The 19,309-nt window shown below is 41.2% G+C and overlaps 1 protein-coding gene across 2 annotated transcripts in view; it reads left to right on the plus strand.

Moving 5' to 3' along the window:
* The window catches only part of THSD4 (thrombospondin type 1 domain containing 4), a 233,285-nt gene that overhangs the window by 36,010 nt on the left and 177,966 nt on the right, over positions 1-19,309 (plus strand). For both annotated transcript variants that reach the window (XM_039723241.1, XM_039723242.1), the window contains exons 4-5: positions 1,023-1,426; positions 11,224-11,632. In XM_039723241.1, the coding sequence (XP_039579175.1) occupies positions 1,023-1,426; positions 11,224-11,632 (813 nt within the window). The remainder of the gene's footprint in view (positions 1-1,022; positions 1,427-11,223; positions 11,633-19,309) is intronic.

Consider the following 19,309-nt stretch of genomic DNA (forward strand, 5'->3'; position numbering starts at 1 on the left):
CCAAAAAAAACCAAAACAAAACAAATGAAAAACAAAAACACCCCACCACAAAACCCCTAAAACCTTTGGCAGGCATCAGCAGAGCAGTGTCTGTTAACCCAATTTCATTACCAAAAATGACCTTCTTTCCTGCTTTTGGTAATATTATAACATGTTTCCAAGCTTTTCATCATGCAAATTTTCCATTGCTGAGAACAAAGAAAATCTATTTCTATCCAGATAGTCCAGAAGAAAAACCAAAAAATAACCCAACCCAAAAAACAACCAACCAACAAACCAACAACAACAAAAAAAACCCCCAAAAAACAAAAACAACAACAACAACAAAAAACAAACAAAAAAAAACCCAAAAAAAACCAAAACAAAACAAATGAAAAACAAAACAAAACAAAAAACCAAAAAAACCAACCCCATTACAAAAAACCAAAACAAAAACAAAACAAATGAAAAACAAAAACACCCCACCACAAAACCCCTAAAACCTTTGGCAGGCAGAGCACAAGACAGGTTCCTATGCCATTCCATTTCTCGTGACTGTGGAGTGAGTGCTGAACACCGACGTATTTGTGTTCCCCTCTTACTCTGTTGTATTTGAGGGGTGCCTCGATGTTGGAAGGAAGGAATGATGAATCTGACTCTGTGTTCTCAGAAGGCTAATTTATTATTTTATGATACTGTATTAAAGAATGCTATACTAAAGCATACAGAATGATACTTACAGAATGCTAAAAAGGTAATAATGAAAACTTGTGACTCTCTCCAGAGCCTTGACACAGCTTGATGTTGACTGGCCAATAAGTCAAAATAACTCACAGCAGAAACCAATAAAACAATCTCCAAACACATTCCAAAGGAGCAAAACACAGGAGAAGCAAAAGTGATAATTATTGTTTCCCCTTTTCTCTGAGGCTTCTCAGCTTCCCAGGAGAAAAATCCTGGGCGAAGGGATTTTTCAGAAAATATGCATGTGACACGATTCCGGCGTGAGCCGCGATTCCTAAGCCCGTGCGTTGTGTCCGCAGGTGCCGCAGAGGATAGAGGAGCACGGCGATGGCCCCGAGGACAGCGGCGGCGTGCCGGGCCTGTGGGGCAGCTGGGGGCCCTGGTCCGCCTGCTCGCGGAGCTGCAGCGGCGGCGTCATGGAGCAGACGCGGCCCTGCCTGCCCGCCTATTACCGGGAGCGCGGCTACCGCCGGCCCGGCCGCCACTTCCCGGCCTCGGAGCGCGCCCTGCCCCACGCCAGCGCCCACCACGAGGACTCGCTGTCCGCCTACCCCGGGCACGTCATCTCGGCCATCCGCACCTCGGTGCCGCTGCACAGGAGCGAGGAGCAGCCGTGGCGGAACAGCAGCCAGGGCGGGCGGGCGGCGCTGAGGGGCAGCCGGCACTCGCAGGGCCCGCGGCACAGCGCCCGGCCGGAGCGGAGGTACGGCACGGCTCCCGGGAGCGGCGGGGATCCCGGGCTCTGCACACCTACCGGGGACTGAGAATGGCTTTTACAGTGTTCACTGCCTTCACGGCCCTCCCTTGACTACTTACATGATGTCCAAGGGCAGATGTAATTCTTCTGCAATTCAAGCAGATTGTCTCACTTCCCTTTAAGATTAGTGTTGTGATTTATTGAGAGGTTTTTCCTTTACTGCTGCACTCTTATTTGACATTTCCATTAAATATCAGGACAAATAACTGTTCTGTAATTGTATTCTTAACTTCAGCAGCCAGTCTGATATTAAGTGGTTGAAAAAAATTACATTCTCATAAAGAATGGTCAACCATCTGTTGACTTCAGTTCTACTCAAAATTTAACTTCAGCAGCCAGTCTGATAAGTGGTTGAAAAAAATTACATTCTCATAAAGAATGGTCAACCATCTGTTGACTTTAGTTCTACTCAAAACTCTTGTTTTGTATTTCTATTTGTTGCCTTTTCATTTTCTCTTTTTTTTCTGTTTTTCTTCCTACCACCTCTTTTAGCAAAATTTCCTGTTTGTTTAATATACAGAATATTTTAAACACTGCATGATTTTTATTAATTACACAGTAACAATCTTTAAGGCTGGGTGAAGCTCTGCTATTATTACAAGTAATTCCAATTAATTTTCCCACTTCTGGAGAAACACTTATTTATCCACTTAGATACCAATCTATCAGATTTTTTATGTATGTGTGAAAGGAAAATAGATATGTTTCCAGTCTGGAGACTGAGCAGAACAGGCTTGGAGATCCCCTGGGATGGTGCACTCCTTACATGTCTGTTCTCTCTGTCTTTCTTCTGTATGTGTATTCCAGCAGCTCTCTGGTTCTTCCCCTCTCAGCTCTCTTTTGGGAGATGCATGAAGAGAAATTTTTTGGGGTAGCTGACAAAAACACCCAAACCAAACAAAACAGAAAACACCCCAGTCCCCCCCTGCAAACATAACCAAAGAAACCTTCCTTCATATCATCTGCATCTTTAAGATTCCTAGTGAAGCAGTCAACTGTAATTCCCTTTTTAAAGATGTTTTGGTATCCTGAACAGCATAAGAAGGACTATTACCTTGAGGCAGTATTCCAGCCTGGCTGGAATAAGACACTAGATCTCTGTTGCTGCTGATAAAGACATTCTCAACCCCTGCAAGAAACTGTCCATAGAAAAGAATACTTGAAAATAGAATTAACCTGTAAAGCTCCTGCCTGTCTCAGTGAAGCAAGAGTTTCAAAAATTGGGACCAGCTGTTCAGATGTTGGTCTTCTGTGGTGTTGCCAGTTTCCTTTGTCATGCTTTGTCTTTGTCAAATGCAAATGATAGCCCAGACCTGCTGGATGTAGAGTCAGTGTATCCCTGATGGTCTTACAGAGGCTCAGGGAGTGCCAGAGACAGGATTAGTAGTGTTAACATGAGTGCATTGAGGCAAAAGTCATATTTCCTTTTGTCTGTTTTCCTACTTAGTAACTGGCTATAATGCACTTCTGTTCTGGGCTGTGCAGTGTGACAGCCCCAGGTTGTGGTGCACGGCTGGGTTATTGCTGGCACTGGGAGCCTGGCCCTGAACTGTCAGCACAGAGCCATCCAAAGGCTCTCTGCTGTGGCCCTTGGCACCCCTGGCTCCCAGGGAATCCCAGCTGGCCTGGCTCTGCACAGCCCCCAGCCTCTGCTGGGCTTCCATCCCCAGGGCTGTCCCTGCTGCTCTGGTGGCCTCTGCAGGCCAGCACACACTGGAGGGGCTTGGAGCAAGCACTGCAGGACTGCCTGGAACATGACACTGACTGTGCAGAGCTGAAGCTGTGTTATTTCCTAAGGAATGCCTTGCCATATGAAATATTAAAAAGCTCACTTTCCTATATGATGGAGATGTTTGCTTGTGAAAATTCTTGTGCTTTCCTAAGCACAGTGCGAGCTTCTGTACCACAGTTGATTTTCCACCCCCACACACTCTGCCCCTTGGCAAAAGACTGGATTCAAGGTCAGTGTTTTAATCTTACTTGCATAATAAGTTATTTCCATCTTGTGTTAGGAGGTCCCTGGTGGCTTTAAAGCCTGTTGTATTGCATAACTTTCAGATTCCTTGGTGATGACTGTAAAAACAGAATGAGAACAAAAAATGTTATTTGAAAATGGAATCATTTGAATGACAAACCTAATAGTTTTCCTTGATTTACAAAATCCAGAGTAAAAACTTTCTTTACAAAGGAGATTACTGTTCCTATGAGGTATATGGAAAATGGATTTCAAAATGTGAGTTACTCTACACATGATTTTTATACTGTAGAACTGTTTAGTGTTCACTAAAAGGATGACATTGGAAATCGATGTCAGGCTGTTAAATAACACTTGTGTTTTCACAATTTGTACAGTTAGTGGAAACTTTTTGGGGTATTTCTATTTACTGTACTGGACTTTATATAAAGCTGTAATTTTAGCAGACTTCCATAAAACAATAAGAGAGGAATGGACATCTGTGACTGAGATAAGCTCCCATTGATAACATGGTGGAATGAAATTGGAGGGCTTCCAAGGCAAAGATTTTTGACAGCAATAGCAGCCCTACACAGCAGCCCAGTGTGTTTGTATCATTTACCAGCAAGAGGAAGTGTTCTCTGCCTGCTTCCCAGCAGCTGACAAAGAACAGATTAGGGATTTTTTAGCAAAATCCAAAATAGAACTTGTACATAATAAAATTTGCTATACATTGTGAATACCTTCTTCAAAGACATTTTCAGCTTTTAAAACTTACTTTAGTTAGGTATTAGAAACCAGGACTGCATGAGAAGTGCAGGGTGAGTGAAGTTTGAGGTACCTACAATTAGAAGCCTGGTTTAAAAAATTTCAGTGCTCCCCTGTTTAACTCAGTGCAGTAAGAAGAGTTCTTGCATGACTGAAATAAATGTTAATTTGTTTACTGTCAATTACAGTCACTGGCAGAGGCAGGGAGCTCTCCCCAGCTTTGAAGAGCTGAGTTCCCTGTAGCACAGACTTGCTCTGTTATTTTTCACCTAGCTAAAGTGCATGGAGAACACACACTAAAGACAAACAGGAAAGAGGAGATAGTGAAAAAATATTAAAGCATTTAGACATCTTTATTGAGAGGCACATATGGAAAAGTAATAAGGGCATGCAGAATGGTAAGATGCTTTAAGAGAGAAAACACATCTTGAAATATTATTATTATTATTCATAGACTAGGTTTTAGTATTTCTTAAATGCTGCATTTCCAGTTCTCTGTTTTGGTGACGGAGAAGACAGAGCAATTCCTCACCAGTGTGTTGAGCGTAGGATGTTTACAGCTGCCACCTTCACTTTTGCTTCACTTAGGCTTTGGTGGCTGAGCAGCAAACCTCGGTGTCCTCTTGTGTCACCATGATATGTACTTTGTGTCTGGGGTCACAGGAGCAGAAAGAAAAAAAACCCTAGAATTATCACCAGAATAATGAAATAACTACAGCATTTTTGCATAAATAGTGCAACTTAAAGAAGTATGTTAATAAGGAAAGGGCTTCCCTAAAAGCGCATTTCTTGTGTCTTTGGAAGAAGTGAGAGGAAAAATTTGCACTGAAGAAATAATCCAAAAATCATTGACTTCTCACATGCTGTAGCTCTGGGTCTTTATTCTGCAGCCAGCAGCTGACGTGCAAGTCTGCTGTGCTGCTCTGTACCCTGCACAGGGTCAGTTTGCATTTCTCGGCCTTTCAGCAATAGAAAGGAAGAGTGCATCATTTAATGTCAAACCAGAATTTCCTTTCTGAAAGTATTTCTTTTGCCTCCTCTCACAGATGCTCTGAGCAGGCAAATGTAGGTCACTCTGTTGGCAGGTCTACAGTTAACTTTTAAAAGGACAATTCTGTTGTTATTTCCTTAACAGTAGCCACATGTTGTGATGCAATTTCTGTGATGTGTTCTAGTCAGTTCCAGTTCCTAGAGGTGGAAAAATGTGTGATTGCTGGACTTCAGGTTCAAGAAGGTATTATTTTCTCAAGTTGTGAGGCTTTATATTTATTGGCATGAGTGTTTGCTTTTCTTAGTATCTGGAACGAAACCCAGCTGAAGTACTTAGCCACCCCTCCTTTCATTAGTTCTCTCACAGAATGAAAATGTGATGGATTTTACCCCAAGCCCACTATGGTTCTAAAAGCTTATTGTGGGTTGGTGTGTGTATAGAAGAAAGAGAGAAGGATTGGATCCCTTTGTAAGGATAAATTTTCCAGAAAGATCTAAGAGGAGCAGTGGTAATCAAAGAATTCATTTTGGTAGCACTTGGGGTATTTAAAGCTATGTGAAGAAGGTGCTTATTTTCCTTCTGAATAAATTTCTGAACAGGATCTAGTAGCAATAATGGTCAAATGAGGTGTTTCTTCACAAAATGAGTAGCTAGTTGGGATGGCTGAGGCCTCGGGTAGACTTTTTGCTATCACCCCTCTCATCTAGGTATTAATCCCCATGTCATGCTCTAGGTGTCATTATTATCAAATCAATGTAAATTTCTGTTATGCTACTGCAAGCATGCTTTGAGTGGGATTACCAGAAATAACCCCCTAACACAGTACAATAATTACAAACCACCCAAGCTATCTTATTCTTAATACTGAACATTTCATCCCTTTCTGAGCTGGGCTCACTGAAGGAGGAGAAGTGAGAACACTGCTGCTGTTTAGTCAGGTACCCCTGAATTATTGCCCCATCAGTGAAGGCTAGAAACAACCAAACCTCCCCTAAGGAGGTAGGACATCTCAGCAGAGTCATGGGGTTACTTACATTGAATTTCTGCTAGTTTACCTGCCAACTGCATGGTTGCATTATTCAATCAAATCTTAAATGAGAGGCTAAGAATTGCCTGGGATCAGAGGTATTATTGAAAAAGAGGATTGAAGTGATTGGGTTTGAATTTTGAAATCCTATCTCAGTGTTGAAAGTCACATAAATGAGGTTATACAGCACTTGCTGAGAGATCAGTAAAAGCAAATATACTAAGTTATTGTACTGGGCATATTGCAGCTATGCTGAACTGGGGTATCAGTGGTGATCTCTGAGGATGGAAAATTCCATATAAGATAGTCCACATCCCATTAATTAAACCTGTTCCCAAGAGACAGTTTATTTAGTGACCTTATTGATTAATTTCACTGTCTCAGAAAAATGTAACTATCTTTTTCCCTAATATGACATAGAAATGAGTGTTTTTGTGGTGTAATGTGGTATAATCAATTTTTCTTCAGAAGAAACACTTTTTAGGCATTTTTGGTTATTCTGTGAATTCTAGCAGTTGAATTTTTTAGGACAAATATTCTCACAATGATTTTACTACTCTGTGTATGTGATACATGGGAAGCAGTGCATATCCACAAATCATGGTGTGGTTACCAAAGTTATTATAAATGTAAAAAAGGCAGTTCCCTTGCTTTAGTTCATGAAAATGCCAACAATGAGACGCAGCGACAGCCTGCCTTGTTGAACTGCCCTGCAGTGTGCTGGTGAAGGGAACAACGTGCTGGGGTGTGGCACAGGCTGGTGTTATGAAGGGACAATGTGCTGCAGTGTGGCACAGGCTGGTGTTCTGAGGGAACAATGTGCTGCAGTGTGGCACAGCTCGGTGTTCTGAGGGAACAATGTGCTGCAGTGTGGCACAGGGCAGTGCCCTTGGCCCTGCTCTGCAGTGTGTGATGCTCTCAGAAGGCTGCTGGAGCTCTTGTGACCAAACATTTCATAGCGGTGCCTGCTCACTGCTGTAGGGCCAGTTTCTAGATCCCTGAGCAGACAGGCATGCATTTAGTAACATGAAACAGTCAAAGGGCTCCCTTCTTTCATTCATGTTTAAGTGATTTTCTCCAGATTGATTTTGAGCTGGTGAAAAGTGAGTTTGTGGAATGCAGAGCAGCACGGGCTGTGGGGCAGTGGGATGGTGGCTTTCGGTGGGAATCAACCTGACTGGTGGGATCTCTCCTTCTTGAGTAGATGGAAACATTCCCAGATCCAGTAGATCAGTCATTTTTGTTAAAAATTATTCTTATCAAAGAATCTGCTAAAATACTGTGAGGTATGAACTCACTAACAGTTATGAACAGTATAAGACAGTTTATTTTGTGACTTAAGGGGGAAAAAATTTATGGTGGAATCTTTTTAAAGTACACCTTGTTAACTGTGTGCCTAATAATATGTAAAGCATGAAAGAAAATTAAAAGCAGTCGGAGGCTAGAAGGTAAATGATTGACTTGGACAATTGTAGGCCAGTCACAGTTTTGAATTATGGAGGAAATGCCATGGATTAAAAGTGCATGTCTGAGATTATTTTAAGAACATTATCTAGTAATAAAAAAGTACATTAAAAATATATATGCCCATAGTGATCCTGTTAACAGAAAATTACAGGATTAGGACCAGGTTTTTTCCAATTTGACATTTTATTTCTCCAAGGACTTTTTCATATCCCTTTGGGTTTTTTTTTGTTTTTTTTTTTTTTCTTAATTACATTTTAAATATTTGAGTAATGTTTCAATAGCTTCATTGCTGACAGGAATAGCTAACAAGTCACTTTCATTTCTTCAGAAAAAGAATCAAGGCAACTCTGTACTAAATACTCAAACTGTGAGTAGATGGGTAGCGTCCTTAAAACCTGTCAATTAATTACAGCGTAGTGCTGCAAAACAGATAATTTGCTATGACCTCAAGTATTAGGTTAAATATTGGCATAATTCTCCACAGAAATTGATTTAAGTTAATGTATGTAATTGATTCAGTTATAGATGGTTTGCCTACTAAAAAGCAGTTATGTTAAAACCATGAGTAGAAGAGCTGACATTTAAGCCAAAGAGCTTTGATAGGGATCTAAGGGGACTCAGCTCCTTTAGAAGTAATTTTCTAGCCAAAATCAAAGAACTGCAGTTTTGGAGCATTTTTTGAAATGGAAATGAATAACAGCAACAAAGCACAAATCAATATAGTTTAAAAGACTTTTGCAGTGATAAATAATGTGGAATATTTTTTGGGAGATAAAGTATAAATAAAATTAGTAACCTGTCTTTTCTTCCACTTTGATCTTGCACATGAAGCCTCTGTTTCTGCTGATAGGTGAGTGTTAAGTTCAGCTTGAGTAGGTGCTGGCTCTGGGTTCTTGCTGTGCTGATAACCACAGCCAAGCAACACTTCAGAGAATGGATTGTAGGCAGCTGCTGAGTTCCCAAGTGAGGAGAACCCCCAAGAACCTGGAAAATGAGTACCCAGAAGGACAGCTGGACCAGGCTCACTGAGGACAGGGGTTTCCTTAGCATGTTGGAGGACTTCAGTGTTCATTCCAGGACAGGACTCCTGCTAAAGGAAGCCTTTGAAGATTTTGAAAAAAGTTTCAAACTTGACCAAACTCTACACAAAATTAAAAGAAAGGTCTAGGTGTTGTTTTTACTCTACCTGAGAATCTGTGGTGAGATTCTGTTGTTTTTCATTAGTGTGATTGTTGTGAATGGGAATACAGGGAAGAAAACCATCTCCCTCTGTTTGTGGAATTATTTCTGCCAAGAGAAAAGAAAATACCTGGAGGGAAAAAAAAATTCTGTAATTCCTATGCAGTTTTTTTCTCATTATCCCTGGTGAAACTGGTGGCTGAAGGTTGTTACCTTTCCAAAATATTACATTATTTCTTCAGAAACAGTGAAAGGTTATGAATTGAAATCAGAAGCTTCTTTCGGTTCATTCTAAGGAAACTTTCCAGCAGTTGTACAAGTCTTCCTTGTTGTCATAAATGAGTGGTTTTGCTAATGTTCACCCTTGCAGTTTTTCATTTACAAGAGAAGTACTTTGATACTAGGAGATAAGATAAATGAAATGCTGAAAAGCTCATGGAAATACATTCTTTATTCTGCCTGACATCAGAAGAGAAGGAAAACAAGTTATGCTTCAGCTGGAAGTAAGCCAGGGAACCTCCATTTAGAGGCAGTGGGAGAAATGTAAGGAGAAGGGAAGTGGTGGAAAAAGGGAAATAATGAAAAAGGTATGTTGGAGAAAGGCTGTGTAAAGAGCACTTAAGAGAAGAGGTGGAGGCCCAGGAAATCTGTAATCTTACCTGTGTGTTTTAAAGACACTGTATATCCTTAGTTCAAAGAGGGTTTCTATTCAATATAAATAGCCAGCTCACCAGTTCTGAAAGTGCTTCAGTCTTGAAGACCACTTGAGGTTCAAAGCATGTTCTTAGCATGAAGTCTCTGAGGCACTGATAATGCATTGATTTGCCAAGGCATACGTTTGCTTATGGCTAAAATTAGAAAAAGCTACGACAACCAAATTCCTTTTTGAGGCTGCAAATGTGCTAAGAGGGGCCAGTTTCTATTATTCACAGCTGACATATTCTCAGTGTGAGAGAAATTGTTAAAAGTTAGGACAGGAAGAACGCTGCACCATTGTCATCATCATCAGCAGCATTGTTTGCTACAATCCTTACATTGATAGCACAAAACCTGATTTTCTTACTTGTCTGGGCAAATGCATTTTTTGAAATAAAGAGTATATTTAGGTTGGCTTAAGTTTAAAGGGGCCCATCATTTTTGTTATCAAAGTGCTAAAGAGATTTGTCTGAGTGGTGTGTGTGTTTATGAGAATTATGCCCAAAGAAAGGAGATTGTCAGGTCTGCATTAAACAGGTGTTATGCCTCTTCTTGAGATGAACACAGTAGATCAGAGATGTCTGCTGGCTGTGGGCTGACATGAATTACGTAATGCTTTTCTGCAAATATTTTTCTATTAGGCAGTAAATTTACCTTTTAGATGGTAACTCCATTTTTGGTGGCATTTTTTCCCCCTTTTTGTCCTAGTTGACTGCAAATATTGTTGAGTACTTGCTTTCCTCTTATTCTGTCTTGCTCTTCTTCATCCGTGGGGAGCAATAGAAAAACTAATTCTATGTAATCTCAGTCTTGTTTAGGTCTGGCTGAGTAGGCACAAGGCTCACGGGTTCTCTTTCTTTCCTCTCCCGTATAGTTATGGAGAGGACAGAAAAGAAATAAGAGGAAAAGAAAAGAAAGCTTTTCTTTCCCTCCCTTTAATACCAAAACCCTTTATACTGCTCTCTCTGCTGTAACTACCAAAAGCTTCTCTCAACAATGACTGTCATGGTCACAGAGCAGATTAACAGGGATAAACAGTTCAAGAGTGCTGGTCGCTTATCTGCCAGGGCAAATCAGCACTCTGGTTCACACATCTTGAGCCAGGAAGATTGATTAAAAGCCTCATGTGGCCATAAGGCTGGAATGGGAGGTAAATGACTTTCAGGGTTTCCAGCTAGCAAGAGTCCTGGGAGAATATAAGATAGGGAAGAAAACAAACCCAAATAAAAACAAACCCACAGAAAGGTCCCTTTGATCTGGTGGCTGTCTGACATCTGTAGCACTTCTGTTTCTAGAAAATAAGTATGTCAATTTATAATCTCTGGTTTTCACTGGAATTCAAGTCTGTTTTGCATATATATTAAAAACATAAATGTATTTTATGTACAGAAAGAAAATTATTTTTCTTTAATGGTGTCTCCCTTCCTGAGCTGCAAATGTCACCCAGAATAGCTGTATTCACTCATTGCTCTGAACTGGAAGAAATGTGTTTTCCCAACTTACCTGTCAGACTGCAGTGTTAGGATCAAGGCCTTCTGAGATTCCTAATACATCAAACTAGACTACATCTTGTTCATATTTATTATAAGTCCTGTAAATACCTAACTGCTCCTTTGCTTATGCAGTCAGTAACTGTTTTCTCTCTCTTTCTCTGTTTTTAGAAGCAGAAACAAAAATCCTATTGGTCCGGGAAAGTATGGCTATGGCAAAGTGCCATACATTTTACCTTTACAGACTGACACTGGCCAGCAGCCGCAGAAGCTGCGGAGGCAGCGGCAGTCGTCGAGGAGCCTGTTCCACCAGAGCCCCGGCCTCGTGAGCTCCTACAGCCAGGCAGCTGCTCCTGCCCTGCAGCACGGCAGCCTCTACCAAGAGCCAGCTGGGCCTCAGGCAGGACACCAAGTGCTGGGGCCCTCTGTTTATCAGTCCCCTTCGTTCCCCGTGTCCCAGAGCCTGTTCCACGGCGCCGACTCCAACCCTCAGGCCCTGCAGGGCCAGCCCCAGCCCCAGAGGGCTGCAGCCATCGTGTGCATTGGTGCCTACAAGCAATACAAACTCTGCAACACAAATGTAAGTCTGCTTTTCCTGTGTTTCGTGTGTTGGACAGCTGTTGGTTTTCCCTAGTATGCAAAATGTTCACCTGATCATCAAGTTAAGATGAATTTTTAAAAATATTAATATAATGGTTGTTTTTGTGAACTTATTTTAGAATGTCTTGGGGAATACTGAAAGTAGATAATATTACATTTATCTAATACTGTACCTTCAAGGGCTTTAATCAGTCACTTCATCTACCAATACGTACAGTTCCAATTTGACGAAACCCAGGAACGTGAAGGAATTTGAGATAAGTATAGTAATTGAGAGAGGGAGAAACATGGGCTGAACAATGAGAATGCAATAATGGTGGAGAATTTTAGTTGTAATTGTGGTGAAGGGGCATGGAAATTAATTTAGTGTAAATTTTCCACTTTCATTCAGTGTTGTGATGTTATTTTTATTTTTGTGTGACGAATGTGGATTTTATGGTAATTCTTAAGTATGTGATTCACAGTGGTGAGGCGTGGAGCATGTTGGGTTTGCGTGGCCAGGTTTTGGTAGAGGGGAGGGGTGGGGGAACTGCAGGTGTGGCTTCCATGAGAAGCTGCCAGAAGGTTCCCCTGTGTCCGACAGGGAAGCCAATGCCAGCCAGCTCCAGGATGGAGCCACTGCTGGCCAAGGCCATCAGGGGTGGCAGTACCATCCCTGTGATACTGTACTTCTGAAGGAGAAAAGCTGTTGTAGAGGTGTGATGTAGCCATAGGAGAGCAGAGTCAGAATGTGTGAGAGGAACAGCCCTGCAGAGGCCAAGGTCTCTGAAGAAGGAGGGGCAGGAGGTGCTCCAAGCCCTGGACTGAGATTCCCCTGCAGCCCATGGTGCAGCTGCCCTGGCCCTGCAGCTCATGGAGGGCACTGGAGCAGGTGATGGATGCCCTGAGGAGGCTGTCACCCCATGGAATGCCTGTGCTAGAGCAGGCTCTTGCCAGGGACCTGCAGACCCTGGAGAGAGAGGAGCCCACACTGGAGCAGGTTTGGTGGCAGGGCTTGTGACGCTGTGGGGACCCACACTGGAGCAGTTAATGCAGAGCTGTAGCCCATGGGAAGTGCTCACACTGGAGGAGTTTGTGGAGAACTGTGTCTCATGGGAGGGACCCTGTGCTGCAGCAGGGGAAGGGCTCTTACACCTGAGCAGCAGCAGAAGCAACCTGTGGTGAACTGACCATAACCCCCATTTTGTCTCCCTCCACCACTGAGGGAAAGAGGTGGAGCTGGGAAGAAGGGAGGGCTGGGGGGAAGGTGGTTTTGAGACTCGTTTTACTTCATGCTCTGATTTTGATTGGTAATAAATTCAGTCAATTTCCTCAAGTCAGGTTTGTTCTGCCCATGACAGTAATGGGTGTGTGATCTCTCCTGATCCTTATCTCAACCCATTAACCCTTTGTTATATTTTCCATTCCCTGTTCAGTTATGTTGGGGAGTGATAGAGTGGTGTCAGTGGGTACCTGTCACCCAGCCAGGGTAAAACCACCACAGTCACTGACAAGCCTAATGTTTTTCCTTGAAAGAAATTGAAAAATGGCAATTGGATAGGCCATGTTATGAAGGCTGTCTACTTCTCAGTCCCATAAGATGAGGTTATCCTTTTGTGAGTGCTGCTCATGCTCTAAACAGCTCCCAGTAGCCTGGAGCACTCCAGTGCCTTTCTGTGGTGCTCTGTGCATTCTGTTTCAGATGATACTTTTACCAGCATTCAGTTCTACGTGCTTTGATTTTAACTTCCTAATTTATTGGAGTGAAAATCTGTTCTGTGTTAATTTTTAAATAAAACTTAATCTGTTATTATTTGGTTCAGAATGTTTGTCTGGGTGTAGCTCCATGCTCCGGGCAGTCTCCCATTGTATGTGGGAGGCAAGTGAGGTTTTGTTCTTTGTCCCCATTAGTGGTTTTCATCCTGCTAAAATTTCCACTTTCTGCCTGTGCCCTTTTAGTATTTCCCAAAGTATGTCTTCCTAATACGTTTTTCTTATTTGTCCTACTAATCTAACTTACTGTTGCAAAGATAAAGAAGTCTGTATTTGGATATTAGAAGCAGAATATTCAGGAGAGATCTGGATAAGTTGATATGACAGGCTATATTTTTTGTGCGGGTGAACATCTGATTCTTCTGCCTCCTAGAAATCCTGATTTGTTTAATGGAACCTGCATAGTGAAATATGTAACAATGAACACAGGATAACAAAAACATAACCTAAACAAATCAGATTAGTTCCTTTTTGCTTCTTAGTTATAACTCTTGCTTTATTTATGAATAAAGTCCATTGATTGAGACTGGAGCAGTTGATTGAAAAGACCTAATGTCAAGAAAGCTTTAGTGTATTTGTCTGGAATGGAAAACATGAACGGCTAATTTGAGCCTCTGAGAATAGTCTCTGGGACAAATTCCTCTTTCGAAAAACACTTTCTGTTTTTTGAAGGAAATGGGAAATGACCTTAGTGCATGGGCATTAATTTGGAAAGTTTTCTGAGCTAAATTTGCTCACTGTGTCCAAGCGATACACAAATGTCCCAGTCTTTATTTCATCCCTCACACATCAGTGCACAAAGTTGGACAGTATTCTGCCTGACTTAATGTAACAAAATTGTTTCCAGGAAAAGAGGTCTTTTCAGAGGGCAAGGGGTAAGAGATGAGGAAGTTAGAAATGAGGTGGAAGAAAGAAGTAATCCGAGATTGCCAGGGTATGGAGAAGGAAGGTTTGTAGAAAGTGTTTATTGAGAATGGCAGGGGGGCTGGAGAGTAGAGGGCAGTGAGCTTGGATAGGGACAGTGGTTGGACATGCGGGTCAGGGTGGTGAGTGGTTTGGCCATTGGCAGATTTCTTTTGAACAGGAGTGAAATTATTTTCATGTTAGTTTTAGAATCTGCTGTTTAAACAGAAGAATTTAACAGATGAAGAAGACACATAGATGAGCACACTGCTGCTGCCTCTTTGCCACTGTTGCTTGTATAAATACAGTTTTAAAGAAATCTGGAGTACAGGAGACTTAATAGCAAAGAGAAATTGTAGCTGAAGTAGCTTCTCCTAGGCATAGAACTCTACATAATGATATTCTTTATTTAGTAATGTTTATGTTACCCTTGGAGAGGCTGTGGGTTATTTTGCTCCCCAGAATGTGGTAATTAATGTAATTATAAAAAAGAAGTTGCTAAGAACAGTTTTCGTATAAGGCCAGGATGAGACCAAAACAAGGCTGATAGTGTTTCACTTTGTTTGCTTGGTCTTCCTGATTAAATGCTTCTGCACGCGGGCTTTAATTTAATTTATCAGCAGCGACATGTACCAATGGTCTTGCCAGCAAGCAGAGAACAGTATATTTTTATTTCTTTCTTCTCTTCAGTTCTTCCTGCAGCATACCAAAACTGATAATCTCATTTATTAGAAGTATCCTGTTAACCCTTATCCTGATGTTTGGCCACTCCCTCTATAGTTTCTCCTGAGGGCAACTAATTAATAACAAATTAAGTTAATCTACCTTGGTCCGTTAGGTCATTTCCTCATTATTGTACATTTATTGTTTTTTTATTGATAGCTGAACTCATTTCACATGACTGACAGGTTGATTCATTCAAGGTAAACGTGAGGTTTGGTTAGGGAGAGCCTCGGAAGTGCTTGTATTTGTTCAAGTGTTCCTGCAGGTCATTAAACCTATTTTCTTATTGTATAAGTGGCTTCCTCTGTTCAGCACCTTGCATACAAGCTCACCTCAGAACACACAGCTGCCTGTCACCCTCTTTGGCAGGAAACAGGCAGCAAACATCTCTCCTTACCTCACAAACAGCTCTGGCTGATCTAACTGGAACCATAAGCTACCTGCAATATAACAGGATTCTTCCAGTGTAGTCTCAATTCCTTCAGAAATAGGGAAGTGGTGAGTAAATCTCCCTATTTCCCACTGCATTAAAGGAGAAGAAATTATATGCATGTGTGGTTGAAGTAAAATTTGAATTCAACCTTCTTTGTGTGGTTTGTCACCAGAACAAAGGAAGCAACTCAAATGGAACATTTGTTTACTGAGCACTTTGTGTAATTAATTGTCTCGGGCATTGCCAAGTCACTAGCTCTTCATGAGTGCCTGAATGTGTGAGAATATATTTGTAAACCAAGTCCAGGCTGCAGGTCTCTTGGACAGTGTACACAAGGAAGCTTTCAGGCTTCTGGATATTCCAGACTACTTAAGGTAGTTTCGTGATGGTGGACACAGGACTGATGCTGAAAATGGTGGCCAGCATCAGCCCTTTATTATTCCCCAGAGCAACTTTTTATACCTTTTTTTCTCACATGCATAACACCTATGTACCTTTTTGCTCTTTTTTGATGGGTCAATACACATCAGCATTCCACGCAGCTTCTCCTTCAGTCTGTTCACCTGTCTTACACAGCTGCACCCCATGAGGGATGAGGCTCGGCCACAGCCCCATTTCTGTTCTCCCACAATCTATTCTCCAACAGTTTCTGCATGAAGAGTGATACTGAATAGATGTAAAATCTGAATTTCCATTAGCTATGGCTTGAGGTGTGAATTTTTGGCCAAATTCATGTAGGACTTTGGAACAGTCAAGGTAAAATGTATGAAAGAGTAACTCCTGAGGGCTCAGTGAAATATTTATGGATGAAATTTTGCTGAGCTTGTCCAGTTCCATTCCCAGTTGCTAGTGTGCCCACTGCTTCATGTGGATTACTGTCATGTCTCCAGTTACACTGTGCTGTTTTTCTCAGTATTCTATGTGACTGGTGTTTAGCAAGAAGTCAGTTGTGTTGTGGAGAAGTATCTACACAGGATCAGAAGACAATGACTGCTTTTACTTTCTTGGCCTGCCTCTCCAGCTATGCCTGCTATTAAGGTGGTAGTACAGTTATGGAAAATCTGGCTTTTGGCTCTGAATTAGAGTCCTCTGCTTGGATCTGTGCTCTTGTGTGCAGAGCTTTTGAGAGCGGCACCTGAGCAGGGAATGGGAAAAATCTGAAAAGATAATTTTGGAAATGGAAAGAGGTTTTACAGTAGAAGAGATGAGGTCAGGTAGAAGACTCAGGATCAATCCTCAGCTCTATCAAAATGGGACAAATGAAAATATTTGGTTTTCCAAAGAGTCTTATTGATAATACCGATTCTGAGTTACAGCCATGCCATTGAAAGGCTTTTTTTGGATGCAGAACCCTAATTAAATAGAATTACAATGTTCTGCAGGAATGTGTTGAGTCCATTAAACAGTGATGTGCTTTTCTGTCACCTAAGGATATAGGTAGGCATTGGCAGGGTCCCCTGCCAATGGATCTTGGGCCATCCACCAGCTCACTGGTGTTCTGCCCAAGCAGTTTTGAAAATTTTCCACACTATAGAAACTGAAATATTTCCAGTGCTTCAAGTTTTAGCCTGACGTAGAAAGAGAAATGTTTAATTTTGTATGGAACAGAAAATATAATTCCCAGACAAGTCTTTACAGAATTGATATGGGGTGCTGCAAGTGTGCAGTCTTTAATGTAGTTGGGATGCTCACACGTTGAGGTGAAGACTAACAAAAGCCTATGTATTTCTTGGGTGAACTTTTTTTTTTAGACTGAAAAGCCCCTTCTTATTCCCAAGGAGTTACTGTAGGGTTTATTTATTCTCCTTTTGAGATTTGTATAGAGTAGGTGTTTGACATAAGTGGCAAAGTGGGGTTAAGATGACATATCTTTTCCTGAGGAAATTTAAACTTGACTTTATGTGAGGAATTTTCCATGCAAACACTGTGGGATTGTGTGTAGGTTTGGGAGTCTGACATTCTGTGGGTGTATAGGAAACTTATTGAAAGCTTGCATTACTTTGGGCTGTACTGTCCTTCTTTTTGAATGTTTTGCTATTTGCAGCAGAGGTGTGTAAATATTAATTCAGAATGATTTGTCACCAGTACAGGCTGAACTTAGCAAAGGCTGGCACAGAGTTATGGCTTGTAAAGGGTCTCATGTAGTTTGATCAGTTGTCGTTTGTGTACAAAAGTCACAGAGAGACATCTTTGATGAAGCTCTTGGACCGCAATTGTTCCCTCTGTGTCTCTGCACTGTGGTTATGTGACATCCCCTTCAACACCTCTATTAGAAAGTATTTTGCATTATGACATTCTTATTAGAGCTTAAATAATTACGGGAAATTGTCTGCCATAAATCATCAGGAAAAGTATGATGGGGTAACTTTGAAAGCTCTCTCTAGGAGTTTATTGTGCAAGTGTGCTCTGCACTTGTAGCAGTAACACAGAGTCATTTTTTACATAAAGTCATTATTACTAGGTTAATTACTTTCTAACGTAGTCACATATTCATAGGAAGTCCAAAATCACGCAATTCAGAAAACTGTTATGTCTAGAGCCTTGTTGGTTTTAATTGAAAATTGAGTTACTTGATTTGATCAATAAATCTAAGCCACTTTAAACTAATTAAACATCTAGGAGTCCAGGAGTCATGACCTGTTGTGACAAGAACTATAAAAGCACAGACCAAAAGGAAAGGTGCAGGTGAAAATTTGGTGATGTGTGCATGGCTACAGCCAGGTCCTGTATTCCCCAAGTCAGGGAGAAGTGACCAGTGGGATCTGTAACATTCTTACAGATGAGATATTTGACTTTATTCAAGGGCAGTGAGATACAAATAAAATACAGTAGAGCCTAGGATAAACACCTTAAGGCCATAAAACAGAAGTATTCCACTGGAAAACAAAGGCTGAGATTATGTATCAGTGATAAAAAATGTACTAAATGTGTTACAGTTAGGCAGTTTATACATTGTATCATTGATATGTTTGGGGTTTAGCTTGAATGCTCAGGGAGCTGAATTTTCCAGGGACTCTGTCAACTTCCCAATATATATTTTCTTGATTTTTAATGCATAAGAGTACTTCAGAAGGTATGGTTAACAGTAGTACTGCAATGTTTTATGGTACTGCAGGAAGCATTGAGCTGCCTTTTTCTTCTGAGGTTTATTTTATTCTGAGCCTGTTGCATGGGTTGTGTGATGAAGCTGGAGAAGTCTGCTTCAAGTGGAGTGAATTTGTGTCTGTGAATAGCTGAAGATTCAGACCCTCATTTTTGTGTAATGGCAGTGTGACTTAAAAATGTTAATAATTCATCCTAGTGCCTCAAAATCAAAATACAAATCAGTTGCCTGAAGCTCTTCTTTCCTAACTTCCTGGTGAACTTTGAATGGGAGGTTTCATGTAGCAGTTGGAATTGTCTGAGAAGTTACCTTGCTAATTCTTGGAATAAATGGAATACATGTGTCTTGGAGAAGAGGAAAGAGGAATAAGATCCGCAGTTACTCCATCACTTCATCAGTTATGAATAGCAGCATTAGCACTTAAAGTCCTGTGGAGTGATTTGGAAACTTCATTGGGATGCTTGTTGAAATGGAATAGGGGTTTTGTTCTGCAGTAGAACAGGACTCAGGGTGATTTAGGCTGCCTGGTTATCACTCAGATGTAACTTCTGTGCCAAGTTTTAAAGAGGAAACTCATCAATGAAAATTAGGACTTCTGAGTTGTAACCAGATGGTTGCATTCCCGATACGTCTGTAGTTTTGTTTAATAGTGTATTGTAAATTTGAGTAGTGTCATTTATCAATAGAGGCAAGTGTTGTGGGAGAGGTCTGAAGTCATTCCAGCTTGTCTTTGTTTCTTCTTG

This window comes from Passer montanus, unplaced genomic scaffold, assembly GCF_014805655.1.
Source record: "Passer montanus isolate IOZ18808 unplaced genomic scaffold, ASM1480565v1 scaffold5, whole genome shotgun sequence".
Taxonomy (NCBI): domain Eukaryota; kingdom Metazoa; phylum Chordata; class Aves; order Passeriformes; family Passeridae; genus Passer; species Passer montanus.